The 15,356-nt window shown below is 42.6% G+C and overlaps 1 protein-coding gene across 3 annotated transcripts in view; it reads right to left on the bottom strand.

Moving 5' to 3' along the window:
• Positions 1-2,270: 2,270 nt before the first annotated feature.
• Positions 2,271-15,356, bottom strand: part of IGHMBP2 (immunoglobulin mu DNA binding protein 2) — a 121,147-nt gene continuing 108,061 nt past the window's right edge. For all 3 annotated transcript variants that reach the window (XM_060261194.1, XM_060261196.1, XM_060261195.1), the window contains 3 exons: positions 14,252-15,073; positions 11,196-11,380; positions 2,271-3,238 (listed from right to left, as the gene is read on the bottom strand). In XM_060261194.1, the coding sequence (XP_060117177.1) occupies positions 3,041-3,238; positions 11,196-11,380; positions 14,252-15,073 (1,205 nt within the window). In that variant the 3' untranslated portion in view covers positions 2,271-3,040. The remainder of the gene's footprint in view (positions 3,239-11,195; positions 11,381-14,251; positions 15,074-15,356) is intronic.

The raw sequence follows: 15,356 nt of genomic DNA, 5'->3' as shown, positions 1-15,356 counted from the left end.
TGTGACAGTCTACATTGTTTTATGCCTGTTACAGGATGTTCTGGCCCATTACAGCTTTTACCCTGTCCCTGGAAATACATATAGCTGGTGGGTTAAGAGTGTAAACTGATACAAAGTTAGGATCAAATGGCAAAACAGTGTAACAAGCAAACTGGAGTACCTTTTGGCCTGGATAGCATTTGTGTGGGAAACCAATAAAAGGTAATAAAAATTGCCTGTGAATTCCTATTGCTAGGTAAAACATAAGGGCATGTATTTTCTAGTGATGTTCTTGTCCACATAATTGTTAGTACATTTTTTTTGTGTGTGGGGGGGGGAGGTTTGGTATAGGTCCTACTGTGGGGGATGTGGAATGTTACAGTGTATAACCCAATCTTGTCAGATCTTGGATGCTAAACTAGGTTGGTATTTGGATGGGAGACCACCAAGGAATACTCTGCAGAGGAAAGCCAGACTGCAGAGATCAGTCCCCCTAGAGAAAATGGGGGGCCTAGAAATCTTAAAGAATTAACAACATATCTCCAAAGATGTTGGAGGGTGGACTGTATGCCATTATACCCTGCTGAAGCGTCTCAGGTATAAAACTACTTATCCTTCTTGCGCCCTTTCCTGAACCCCACCCTCCCCTGACTTCACCCCCAAATCTCCAGGAGTTTCCCACCCCAGAGTTGAGAACCCTATTTGGAATTCTAATTTTGGTATTCCCTGAACATGGGGGTGTATGGCATGTGGTGGTCCATATTGCTTTTTGGGGTGTAGAGGGCAATCAATCAAAATAGCTCCTTATTCAACTCTCCTCTGAAATACAAGCTTCTTGGTGGCACTCCAAATGGAAGCTTGTGGTGCCATTAGCAGTGTTTGGACCGGGCAGCATTGCATATCTTCTTGAGGGGACAGTGTCCCAAGTGTGGGCATGTGTTACTTGGGGTGGTCCAAATGTTTTTTTGGGGTACAGCCTGGCCCCAGTGTCTGCCCCCCAGGGGGCACCTTGCTCTGCAGCAGCTGGCACAATAACCGCTCACTGGACCATGAGGCAGCACATATTTCCTTGAAGGGTAGAGTCCCCTGAACAAGGGGGTGTATGATATACGGGAGTCCAGACGTTATTTTGGGGTTCAGAGCTTTCAAACCCTCTTCAGTGTTTTTGGTTGAATTCACAAATAAGTAACAAATAAGGAATGAATAAAAAACTGCAAATAAGGAATTATCTTCAACCTCCTGAATTCAGTGGGAAGTGGGGATTGAACACGCAACCATGTGATAACCACGTGAGTTATTGAGGCTCGTAGTGATTACTCTGAGAGCAATAGTACCACCTTGTGGATGAAACACGTCAAAACAACCGCCATAAACAAGAACCGTAGCAAATGAGAGAACAATGTAAATGCTTTAAAAATAATCTGGATTTTTATAAACCGGCTTCAGTTCTCAGAAAATCTGGCTCAAGCATGAATGCAGAATCCCCCATAGTCTCCTTCCTGTATTAGGACTCATCCACATGTTCCCCCCCAGCAAGCTGGGTACTCATTTTACCAACCTCAGAAGGATGGAAGGCTGAGTCAACCTCGAGCTGGCTATCTGAACCCAACTTCCATCGGGATCAAACTCAGGTTGTGAGCAGAGTTTAGAACTGCAGTACTGCAGTTTTACCACTGTGTGCCACAGGGCTCTTACCAGAATACCAGATGCTAATAATAACTGCTACATGTTTTCAGCACATTCACTGCAGATCAATTGTTTGCTTCAATTTACTTCAGTTTATGAACTCATTGTATATAATGATCCTAAGTGAGGGCAACAGTCCAAAATAACTATGTATGGGACTTGGAATACTGACTTTTTAAAAGTAGAGCCAGTGTTGCATAATGGTTAGGGAACTAGATTAGGATCAGGACAACTCATGAAGCTCACTGGGTGACTTCAGATCAGTCACTTTTACCTCAACCTAATCCATGTCATAGGGTTGTTGTGAGAGAAGGAAGAAAAGAGAAAAGAACCATACACACCCCACATAGAACTCCTGGAAGGAAGCAAGAATGTGACAGATTAAATATATGAAGGATGCATGTCATCCTCAAGTGCTTTGGTAAACAACCTTGAGCCCGAAAGATTCTAAACCCTAACTTCATAATCACCATTCGTGTGAGGTAATCTCAGTGGGTGTTGACCTGTGAGCCCATGGTTTGATTCCTTAGCTTATTCCATAATTCAGTATAATAATATAATTCAGTATACCAGCTGTAGCCATAAGGACAGAAGACCCAACTGTGTGTTCTAGAAAACTTCAATTTATTCAGCTGTCTGGCTATTCAACAAGTTTCCAGGCATGAGAAATGAAACTGCTACTTACATTCCTTTCACCCAGGGAGTCACCTAGGTCATGCTGAATTGGATCCAGTTTTCCCCAAAATTAATGCAGTTCTGCTGTTTCAGTTGCTCCCACGCTATAATTAGAAGAGGGCTTTTTGCGCAAGGTCAATGATTATTAATATCACCATGCAACAGGAGTGGCCAAGGCTAGCTCTCCAGATGTTTTTTGCCTACAACTCCCATCAGCTCCAGCCAGCATGGCCAATGGCTGGGGCTGATGGGAGCTGTAGGCAAAAACATCTGGAGAGCTACCGTTGGCCACCCCTGCCATACAACATCAAATTGACAATTTATTGCTCAAGTCATTTGCTATAATATTTTTTATTGTAAAACCACCCACTCTGTGTACATTTATTACCTTGCTGATAAAGATAATTATTCCAAACACAAGCATCCCACCTTCCTATTGAAGGCTGTATAGATTTGACATGACTGCTCTAAACCCATTTTTGGAGAACCAAGTACATACAACATGAGTACAGTTTGAAAGGTGCAATTACGTCAGGCTGACCAGCCTTTTCTGCAGGCTATGGAGAAGCACATGACTGACTATAAAAAAAAAGAGCCTGAAGGCTGTAGGGCTTTATTGGCTGCAGCTCGAGCATGCTGCTTTAAGACGGTGCCTCAAGGGCAGGCTGGCTGGAATTGTGCCTTTTGAAGGGGAATCCTCTCATTTTTCTTTGTCTTTCTTTTTGCTCTTTCTCTGGTTTGTCAGTTCACTTAGTTTCTTGTCCAGGCGCCTCTGGAGGTGAGCTCTTTTGGCTGGGTCTACAGACCTGTCTTTCACTCCACTTCCAGCATACAGAATGCCTTCCCTGCTGATTCTCTGCCGGGCATGTGCTTTGGCCTTCTCTGCACACCCATGAATCTGTGGGAGATAAAGCCATAATCTTTAGTGGCAGAAACCAAACTGCCATCAGGCACAATACAAATGACTGGCACTCTTGGAGCCCTTCATCATATTATCCTAAACCTGAATGCACTTTGTCCTCCATAAAAATCCACTGGCTTATTGATGGCTCTCTTTAAAGCAAAAACAAAACCATGAAGGTCATACCCCCTCCCAACCTACAAAGCAATTAAATCATCCTTTCTGACAGCTTAAATATTTTCCCCAAACTCTAAACATGGAGGGAGACCATCACTTTATCATCTGGGCACCTTCATCACTGTGGCTAATAAATACTAAAGCCATTCTCTAATTCCTACCCTTCTTCAAAAAAAGAAAAAGGCAGGATGGAAATCAGGTTTCAGCAAGCCCTATGTACACAATAAAATGCATCACTGACAGTTCCAGTGAAAGCAATTAATTTGGAGAAACCCCACAAGCCGCAACAAAAGGGTTTGAGAGCATAAGATGCTGTTACAGCTAGAGAGCTAAGCAGGCTTAAGTCTGGGTAGGAAACTGCAGGGGGGAATCCATTCCACCTGCTCTGTACTTTCTGAAAGTAGAGCAGGATGTCAGCTAGATAGGTGAAACCCACACCTGTCAAATTACCTCACTAACCACTTCTTTTGTGTCATCCCATAGAAAGGGGTTTACAAAAGACACCCCAACACCAGTTTTCATATGGTCTGTGTCAGTGTGATGATGTGATACCGACTTCTATTAAACTGTTTCAAACATTATTTGCTAATCCACTGTTTTTCTGTTTTGGGAGCAACTCCACATTTGTTTTGGGAACAACTCAGCCTGTATGCTGTCTACTCATGGCTGAGAGGAGTATGTTTCCATGAGAGTAGACAGAAGAATGAATGTGGTGGGGAGAGACTGCAAAAGAGGACAAGTCAGGGCCCCAGGCTTTTAAGCAGTATCTGGGTCACCACCAGGAAGACAGCATCAAAAGAAACAGCAGCCATCCTAAATGCAAAGGAATATGTATACAAACACAACCTTTGGCATTAAAATGTGCTGCATTCTTGACGCTTTCATTCAAGCTAAAATGAACCACACTGTGGTCTGCTTGCCGCATCAACTGGATTTAAAGAGAAACAATAAATAACTGCCATCATTTAAGAAAGTGCTGCTGAATTCTATGATCATGTCTATGAAGATGGATTCAATAATAAGGAAGTTGTGCTGCCTTTTAACAGCCAAAAATTCAGTGGTATGTTAGTTACCCATTAACAACTTTAAAAATCAGATTTATCATGGTCCACACTAAAACCATTTATTAAACCTTCTGGAGTGCAGACAGCCCATTAAGTGTTTGAGTTGCCCCTCTGATTAACAAGATGAAATATGAACTGCTGAGTTTCCTGCTGGTGGTGCAATCAAAGTTAAAAGAACAGCATGTAGGAATCTCAGCTCTCCCATGTGCAAGAGAATCAGTCCTGCCAGCAAACATCTTACTTGTGGTCTCCGACACCAACTGCTGCTTGTGTAAGAGAAGGGACGTAGCTGAAATTTTCAGCAGAGTAAAGTATGAAGCACTAATGGTTCTAAATCACACATTTTGATGGGGAGGAGGAAGCACTGAAGGGGAAGAAATAAGCACTTCTACCATGCAAATAATAGAGAAGCATGCTTCCATAATGCCTCTGATCTGCATCGGAATTTTCCCAAGGACTTCAGCCAGAACCTCCCTTCCACACCAAGAAAGATCCAGCAACCTGGCATAAAATGGTACTGGAGTTAAGGCACTGAGAACACTCCATAGTTGTGTTTGTGCTGTACAGACCGGTATCCCACAGTAAACACAAATTGCTGTGGAAATTGTAAAATTATAATGAGGTCACTTGAAAAAAGCAGGGAAGGATTTCCTCAGATCTCATTTCTGCTTCCATCTGCATTTTTTTCACAGGTCCTAACAGCCCACATTTCCAAGTTTAAATTATTCCAGAACTAGGAAAAAGCCCCCAGCAATTAACAAAGCTCTTACAGGTACACAGCCAACCCTTAATTGTGGCAGCAATTATGGAGTTGTTCCTTAAGGATTATATGCCTGTGGCATGCTTATGTATCCATCTAGTCAACATTCAGTTTTTGCTTACAAAGCCACCATGCACTACTCACTGTGTCAGAAGAATATAATGTGACCTTCCCAAACTATGCCTTTCTGTTTGGACTTGAGGGAGGGGGTTGCTACAATGCAATGAAATTCAGACTGGACTTTGAGGATGAAAAGTAGAGAACAGTTACTCTAGGTTCTAGTGCAGGAGTGGGGAACCTCCATCCCGAGGGCCCCATATACAGCCCTCAAGGTCACTCGGTGTGGCCCTCGGGGATTGCTGGACTGAACTGAGTCATGTGGCAGCCTCCCTGGGGCCTGCTGGCCACCAAGGATCCTAGGGCCCAGTCGCACTGTGCAGCAGCCTCCCCAGGGCCAGGCAGGGATCACAGGGCCCAGATGTACTGTGCAGCAGCCTCCCTGGGGCCTGGCCGGCTGGCCGGCCAGAATTGCTGCAGGGCCTGGAAAAGTTACTGTCATGGTTCAGTTTGCACTTGATTATCCCAGATGGTGTGGCCTAATATGCTAATGTATTGAGTGTGTGACTTAATATGCTAATATTAGGGGATGTGGTCTAATATGCTATTGAATTCCTGCTGGGCTTTTTCTACAAAAAAGCCCTGGACCTATGCATTTACCTAGGGCAGCGGGCCATGTGTGTATGTGTGTGTGCACGTGCACCAGATTAGGCCCTCCCCTCATGACTTCAAATAGAAAAACAATTATTTGCATTAATTTTGCTCGTCTGAATCATTCTCCCTCAGCAGAGCACTGTTTTTTTAGTTGATAATTTTTATGGCCCGCGAATGATGTTATAAATATCCATATGGCCCTTGGCAGAAAAAAGGTTCCCCACCCCTGGTCTAGTGTCTAATGTCTCTCCCCTTACATCTAATACACTGTGGAGTGTTTTCAGAGACACTTTGGGAAGGGACAGCGGACCAGCAATAGAGCATGTGTTTTGCATGCAGAAGGTTGCAGGTCCACTCCCTGAAATCTCCAGTTGAAAGGATCTCAAAAAGCAGATGGAAGGGAAGACCCTTCTCTGCCTGAGACCCTGGAGAGCTGCTGTTGGATGCAGAGATCAGAATTTGCTGAGAAACTGAGAACTGGTACAGCTAAAACCTTGTCAAATTAATATTTCATGCAAAGTATAATGATGCAACAATGAGTACTACTCATGCTTAAGACCAGTTCTTCTGACAATTACAATTTCTCTGGGCTTCACCTTTTTTAGCATCTCCTGCATTTCTGTATCGTCTTCCAAGCTGCTACCAGGTACATTTGCCTTCTCTCCAAGCCCCATTTTCCTTCCCCTTAGGAAGCAGATGATAGAGACTGTTTGCCAGTCTTCCACCCTTGGTTCAGAAGCATGCCCTGAACCCTGGCACACCTGCTGACCCTAAAACATAAGCCACTTTGAACTACAAAGAATGGCAGGGTAAAGTGTTTTAATAAATAAATTAAAATATGGTTTATGTAGAAGAAGGAATCAGAAAGCAAAAGTTAGAGAAATAGGCATGGGTAGGAAGCAATGGATTCTCTAAAGCACAACAATGTGCATTATACAGCTGAAAGAGAGAGAAGAGCAACACAATATTTTTATTAGGGCTACTAGGAACAAAAGCTAGCAGCACTGAACAAATACATCAAGACATTTAAATAGAAAGAAAAAGCTGGTATCTCAATTTGTTCAAAAGGAGCACGTTTAATGATTAAAAAACAGTTTTGATAGAAGCTGGTGTTATTACAGATGTATGATGAAATGCAAGCAGGCAGAATTACAAAAATCATTATTTTTTGGGGTGTGTGTGTGTGGGGGGGGAGAAACAGGCTGAAGCTTCATTTATGTTATGTCAGAAAATTTCATTTTTACAAGTTGTGCATCTAGATTTTTTTCCCCCAGCCAGAAGAAAATGACAAACACATTCTCAGACAATAGAAGTGGTGCGTGACCCACACATCAATTCAGCTGGAGAATGTCTGTGACTTCATGGGCCTTCTCATTAGTTCTGTGGCCAGGCCTATAATTTGAACCAAAGGGACATATCCCTGAGTATCCACATGTTCTCCCCCATGACAATTTGATAACAGCTGAACTGATTTATATTCAGGGAAAAAAAATCACTCTTGAAAACTTGAACTTAAATTAAAAATTGTTTTTGTGATTATGTATCTCAAAAAGGGGGAAATTTTTTTTTCCTCTCATGTCAGACCTAGTAAAATTCAGCAGTAAAGCCTTAACGGGAATTTCATTTTTCTATAATTGCATGGAGCCTGTTTGCATGATCCAGTGCCCTTACTTGCATACAGTAGGACATATGGTGAAACATCTGGTAGCTGCTTCTGAATCTGCGCTGTTCCTATTATTTGGAGGCAAGTGAAGAGCTATAGCTATACCTGCATGCAGCCTCGGTCATGCCAATATTTCTCCATGTAATCACAGATATGCATCTGAACAAAGAAAGGATGTGGTTGTTGGGAACTGGCTGTTTAAACTGCCTTTGTTTTGAGAATTCACAATGTGTCCAATGTGCAGGGCCTCTGACGCATACATCTATGTAAACAGCAAACCTTTTTAATTTAAACTTCTGACTATTTAAACATTTGGGATATTCTCCCATATGGTACCCGGGGAAAAAAAAAAGAATTGTTATTGTTTATGAATTTATTCACAAAAGCTTTTCCTTGCTTCAGGCTTGCTTTGAGGCACCAACTGCCAAGCGGTAAATATATCTAAGTCAGAATACCACTATTGTATTAGTTCTTTTTTTCTTGTGGTATGCAACTGACAATTATCAATGGATCTTGCTGGATTTTTTTCTGTTTCACGTAATTATGATGGGCAGAATGCCAGTTATTCCATAATTGTACCATTCCCATACATTTTAATTCTGGATGCCTCCCTCTCTATGGAGGTCCAGGTCACAATGGCTTCTTCCATCTATGGCAGATCAAGCAGCTAGCACCATACCTATCCTCCCAAGATCTGGCTACAGTGATCCCTGCAATGGTCACTTCCAGGCTGGACTACTGTAACTCACTCTATGCTGGCTTGCCCCTGAAACTGATCTGGAAACTGCAGTGGGTGCAGAATGCGGCAGCTCGCCTGCTGACTGCATCACCAATACAGGTGAGCATACGGCTGGCACTTCGCAACCTGCACTGGCTGCCTATAGAGCACCGAATCAGTTTCAAGGTATTAATTTTGACTTTTAAAGCCTTACACAGCCTGGGACCAACATACCTAAAGGACTGTCTCCTTCCATATACGCCCCGGAGATCGCTTCATTCAGCCTCCCAAGATCTTCTGATAGTTCCCGGCCCAAGGGATGCCCGTCTTGCCTCTACCAGGGCCAGGGCTTTTTCGGTCCTGGTCCCGACCTGGTGGAATCAGCTCCCTATGGAGATTCGGGAGAGCCAGTTTGGTGTAGTGGTTAAGTGTGCGGACTCTTATCTGGGAGAACTGGGTATGATTCCCCACTCCTCCACTTGCACCTGCTGGAATGGCCTTGGGTCAGCCATAGCTCTGGCAGAGGTTGTCCTTGAAAGGGCAGCTGCTGTGAGAGCCCTCTCCAGCCCCACCCACCTCACAGGGTGTCTGTTGTGGGGGAGGAAGGTAAAGGAGATTGTGAGCCGCTCTGAGACTCTTCGGAGTGGAGGGCGGGATATAAATCCAATATCTTCTTCATCTTCTTCTTCTACCTGGCATGTTGGCCTTTCGTAGGGCCTGTAAAACGGAGCTGTTCTGCCAGGTGTTTGGATGAGGCAGCGGGCATCTATCCACCTATTAGATCAGTTGGCCTTCCCCTACGCCCTTATGGCCTGCTGCACCACTGTATTGTGGTGCTATACTATCTTGCTTCATATCATCATGCTGAACTAACCTATTCCACTTTACTGATTGCTGAAGTTGATTTTATTGTAATCTTAATTTAAATAGTTGTACTCCGCTCTGAGCCCCCCAAAAGGGGGGAAGGAGCTGAATAGAAATAAACTAATAATAATAATAAATACTACAGTTCAAAATGCAAGTTTTCCCCACAGGATTAAAAGGATATCTGATCTGTCTCTCACAAACCAGAGGTCGAGTAAGCAGGACCCCTGAAAACACTCCTTGTTGGTTATCTTATTCTTAGCACATGGGAGAGCCACTATGGTGTAGTGGCTAAGAGTGTTGGACTAGTATCTGTAAGACCCAGATTGAAATCTGTGCTAGTGCCATGGAAGCCCACTGGGTGAGTTTGGGCCAGTCACTTTCTCAACCTCACCTACCTCACAGGGGTGTTGCAAGGATAAAATGGAGATGAGAATGATGTAAGCCAGTTTGCGTTGGGGAGAAAGGCAGGATATAAATGTATTCTATAAATAATAAATTGTGTGCTTTTGTGTCCTACAGTGGAAAAGCAGATGTGCAGACTTAGCAAATCTATACAGACAGTAGGAAGTATTCCCACCCCTGCACATCTCTTGGAGTGGCATCTGAAGCATCAGACTCTAATATCCCGTCTCCATCCTTGCTGGAGTTACAGAGATGAGCAGATGAGAATGTTTAGCTGAGATTAGCAATTCATCTCAGGGAAAAGCAGTTATCACAAATGTTGTCACATCCCCATTAGCTGTTGTTATTGTGCTAACTTTTAGACCAGTGTGATGTCAGATGCTTGGTTCTGGGGAGGCTCTGCACGGAGTTCTTTGACATCCAGCTCTTAGCTCACAGCAGACAATCAAAAACAGCTGTTTGCACATCCATCACAGCAATCAGGAAGGCTGGAATGATATGGAAGGTAGGCACTGAAGATCTTTTCTAGAGCACAGGCCTTCTATAACTATCCAAACAAGCTCTGGGGAATGAATGTAAAATGCAAGGTGAAAAGTAAGGAGTTGCTTTGGTGTTTTTTATTTTTGGTGTGGTTTTTTGACTCATACTCTGGACCAGGGGAAAAGGAGCCTGGAGAATCTCATTATTTCAACAGTGACACATTGTTAAGCACAGATCCCTTGCTCTGCAGCGGTAAGTGCCTTTAATGGCTTAGCCTGTTAATTCTAGCTAAGAACTTGCATGCACTCAGATTCTATTCATTCTGAAGAAAAAATATAGACATCTGTGCACACACTCACACGTATATGCAAACCCAGAATATCTGCAAAGCCAAAGACAGGGGAAAGGAGGGTGTGGAAATATTTTTAAATGCCTGGACGGAAGGAAAAAAAATTGCATGTCCTGTGGCTTGGCAGGAAATAAAAGCATTCTTATATTAGTGCTTGGAGGAAAGGTGAGGGGAGGGGTTTTTTTCTTCCCTGGATACACTGATGCTAATAAAAACTAAATCCATAAAAAGTACCCAAAGGGAGAACAAAGAAAACATTTCAGTTTTCCTAATGACCACAGGCAAAAGCAGCACATCTGAGCAATTTCTTTTTTTACTTGCAGCCCCAACCCGGGAGGTCTTTCTCAATCAGTAGAATATTAAACTAGAGGCAAAAAAAAAAAGATGCGCGGTTCCTTTGTGAATTATATAGCACATGCATATCACACCATCTTCTTTTTATAACCCTGGAGTCTCTCCTCTCAACATGGTCTAAGGACAGAATCTCATTTCTCTTATTTTATTTTACAGGCTGAAGGGAGCAGGAGAGGATTATTTGCCAGTGGACTGGCACATATCAGGCTTATCCTGAGACTGGTTCAACACCTATCCAGGCTGTGAGGATAAGCCTTCTTGATATGCTAAAATGCTCCAAAACAAGACTCTCCCACTGCATATCACCTGGAAGGCCAGCTGAGGCCTGGGGTCAAGAGGCTCAGCCAATGGGGAACTGAACTCCTGGTAATGTTTAGCTGCTATGGATGAAGAGAGACCAAAAAGATACCTCAGGGATGTGGTGGCTGAGACAGTAGCGTTTGTTGCAGTGCAGACAGAGCTGCCCCAGGGTCATGACGCTGGCTTTGCACCTTGGGAAACCACACGTGTTGTCAGCTTTCATTGCAGCAGAAATCAAAGCATCAAAGTCTTCCTCTGTTATATTTTCCACTTTTGTTTTAATAGCAGCTTTCCCTAAAAACCAGGAGGGCATGGTTAAAAAAAAATACAAGAAAGACTTCAACACAGTGTTTTCTTCTTATTATGGACATAAAGTGTCATAGTTGCATTACTCCATTCCTCCCTGTTAAAGTCCATGACAATATATGGTCCTCTTGGCTAGCAGCAGCAAAACCAGAAGCCAAGAGAACGTTTATAACACAGATGTATGTAATGGCAACAGTCTGGCCTCATATACAGATTTTTAAAGCCATGTAGAAACAAACAGCACCATTCAGAAGAACATAAACCTAATAAAGTATCTGCCGAGAAGGCTGAAACCTGATAAAAAGCAGAGGACAAGGTTACCATAAAGGAGTCATGCAAGCAAAGTGTGAGTGAGGAGGGTGGCATTACTTGGCTGCAAAGACAACAGGAGAAGTGAGGCTGTGGTGATGCACAATTATGGCACCGCATTAATTTTAGTTCTTCTGCCTACTAGCACTCTAAAATTATTGTTTTAAAATTAGTGAGTTTTATACATTTTATTGTATTACACTGCTGTTTATATTGTAAGCCATCTTGGGTTCCTTTTAGGTAGAAAGGTAGCTAATAAATAAAATAAGCTAATAATAAATAATTTTAAATAAATAAGAAAAGCACAAATTATGAACATATGATGCTCCCTTATGCCAAACTAGACTAGTGGTCCCTGTAGTCTAGTACTGGCTCTCAGAGACTCTCCAAGGTCTTGGGCAGAAGTCTGTTCCTTCTTTTCTACCAGAGATCCTTTCATAGGAAATATCCATGTTTGACCTGGTCATGGTTATCCTTGACTTGGATAATGCATGCTAGCCTTATCTTGTCAGATCTCAGAAGCTAAGCAGTGTCAGCCTTGGTCAGCATTTGGATGGGAGATCACCAAGGAATACCAAGGTCATGATGCAGAGGCAGACAATGGCAAACCACCTCCAAACATCTCTTGCCTCGAAAACCCAAGGGGGTCACCATAAGTTAGCTGTCACTTGATGACCAAAAAGAAAAAGAGATCCATGGCTGAAATCTCTTGCACTCAGCTGGCACAGCAGACTGAGATTAAACAGCTGCTTGCTGACATTGAGTAAGAACACAGCCTGTTTTCACTTCCCTCCTCCCTTTGAATGCAAAGCTTGAATTAAATCTGCTGGGTTTGCTTAAATTTCCAGTTTGTGCTGATCTCTGAAAGGAGCCTTGTGAGTGAAATGGAATTTGTTTACTTCCCACAAACTGGGAACTTAAGTTTGAACTCCCAGTTTGCCTACGACTTGCATTCAGATGTCATAGTGATACGCAGCTTGATCAAACCAGGGAATTTTCAGTCAAATTCTGTGCACGGAAGGAGGAGGGACAAACAAAGGAAGTGCAGTGCATGAGCACAGCAAACTGTGTTTGTGTCTGTCACCAGCACAACTACGATAACTCTCACTCTATCATAATGTGTGGATGCAGAATTCGGGACTTACTCATGCAAAGACATCATTATTCAACATGGTGGGCCCACTCTAAGGAAGAATTTATAGAAAACATGGACTTTGGATTTAAAGGAGACAAGATAAGTTTGTTGATGGGTAGTGAGAGGGAGGCTATTTCAGGTACAGGGAACAGCAGGGCAAGCTGAAGTGTCAATTTGAAATCTTTGCCCATTTCATTTGCCTCTCAATAGCATCAATTTGTTCTTCTCCTAAAGAAGAAGTGCTGCTATTGACTCAAATATTTGGGGCCATGTTCTACTGATTTTTGGTTAGCAAGTTATACTAATGTAATGTCTAGGTTTATGCTCATATCTCCACAGGGAGTTTGTTGTTTCTATTGTCCAGCAGTGACATCACTAAACAGATGGGTATTTCTTGCTTCTACAGAGATGTAAGGCACATGCAATGATGGCTTAGTTCTACTTCTCTTCAAAGACAGCAGTATGAGACCAAAGACAAAACTGAAGTGTCCCTTACTGTTAACAGATTTCTGCAGTGACAAACTCTTCTCCTTACCAATGGACAGTCTCAGTTTAAACAAATATGCCAAAATCTTTCTCAGTTTATGTCAAAGCTTCAGGGCATTATAATTATTGCCACGTTAATTCAAACAAATTAAACTGGACTAGTTATCAGGAATAATTCCAAATGATGTTGAAATCTGTAAAGGAAACCTACTGCAATGAACAAAACACCATGCTCGGAACAGTTTACTTACACTGAATACTGGATCTCAAGAGAATGGTCAATTGGAGCTGTTTATTTAGAAGAAAAGTTTGTCTCCAGAGACCTTTTCAGTCATTATATTTGCATATACCAGGAACCCACTAACTATGTGTAACTCTGCTTCATACATGAGGTCACCAGGTTGTATGAAAAGTAGCAACATGAATATTTTGCATGCACGTACAGCTTCACTATGCACAATCTGATCACTGGATTTTTCAGAGTTTGTATTTGCCCATATTGAAGCTGTACACGTAGGCAAAGATTCAAACTGCCTCTGTTCACACAGCGTAGCAACCATGCATATCAGAAACATTGCAAGTAGCAACTGCTTCTGATAGATGCCACTGCCAGATTCCCAGAATATCTGGATGTAATTGTCAGAAAAGGGCTCAAGAGATTGGGCAAATGGGGTATGACTGCAGTGAACAGTGAATTTCTAAAGCAGTGCTGGAAGTAGATGACTCCCTAGCCTCCTGTAATGACTGAAGAGTGCCTACGGTGCTCCTGGGTGCATGTGCAGGAGAATGTCAACATATGGTGAGATAATCAGTGAGGGGACAGAAATAAACTATCACCAGACCTATTTATATGCATTAAAACAGAAAACCTTTGTAAAGGATTGGAAATGGATACATAAAGGCAAATCAACAGGTTGTAGAGTATATACCTTTGGCTTCATTTGTGAGTTTCCTTCCAGCAATTTCCTGAAGATTTGCATTCAGTTCTTGATTTAGTTTTGCTCTTGCCTGTCGCTTGTCCTTCTCTCTTTGCATATGTTCCACATGCAATATTTTCAGATCCACCTTCCCCACACTACTGCTGTTCCTTTTCTCATGGGAAGGAATTTCTTTTGGGGGACTTTGGGAACAGCAAGGTAGCTGTTGTTCATGGGTCTCACCAACTCCCTGAGGTAAACTCGTGGCAGCCACTCTCTTGCAAATACTTATGTACCTCTCTTTACCTTCCCCTGTGCTTACATGCTGCAGCCCATATTCCTCAGCCCACTGGTGGACAAGCAACCTGTCATGAGCATTTAATGATGATGGGAAATCCAGCTGTGTAGCACTGCTTTTCAGAAAGTCCAGTATCCTTGCTTTATGTTCATTTTCTTTCACCCTCATTTCTTGTGTTGTAACCCTGGCTGTGCTCTGCGCAGAACTTTCTACTGGTCTCTGAACAGTCTGCTTTACTGACTTTTCTTTTGGTTTCTCACCATCAGCCTTTGGAATAGGTGGAACAATGACTTTAGGTCTCTTTCCATGTTCTGTGAGTCCTTGAGAGCTCCCGTAAGAATAGTTTTCTGGCACAATATCATCCAGATATTCAAAAGCTGTGCGCACTTCTCCATGTTCATTCATATAGTCCACCAGCCGTTTTAAAAAACTATGATTGCCCGTGGTTCGAGAGTCACAGATCACTGCCACATGGCATCGGGCACGTGTAATTGCAACGTTTATTCTCTGGTCTTCTGCAAGGAATCCCACTTCACCTATGTATAATTGAAAAACAAGTCATCAGGCATTACAAAACAACCTATGGAAAGCAATATGCACACTGCTATCTTGAGCACATTTATTCAGAAGTAAATCCTACTGAGTTTAATGGGATTACTCCCAAGTAAGCATACAAAGGTTTACGACCATATTATTCTGTTATTTCCCCAAATGCTCTGTATGTATCACCTCAGTACTTTTTACAAGAAGCCTATAAATTAGATTATTTTTGAGTTAAAGTTTTGTTACTATGATCAGCCAAGTGATTTTTAATAGTTA

Source organism: Heteronotia binoei, chromosome 21, assembly GCF_032191835.1.
Source record: "Heteronotia binoei isolate CCM8104 ecotype False Entrance Well chromosome 21, APGP_CSIRO_Hbin_v1, whole genome shotgun sequence".
Taxonomy (NCBI): Eukaryota; Metazoa; Chordata; class Lepidosauria; order Squamata; family Gekkonidae; genus Heteronotia; species Heteronotia binoei.
The sequence above is the reverse complement of the archived record's forward strand: the minus strand, read 5'-3'. Positions and strand labels throughout refer to the sequence as shown.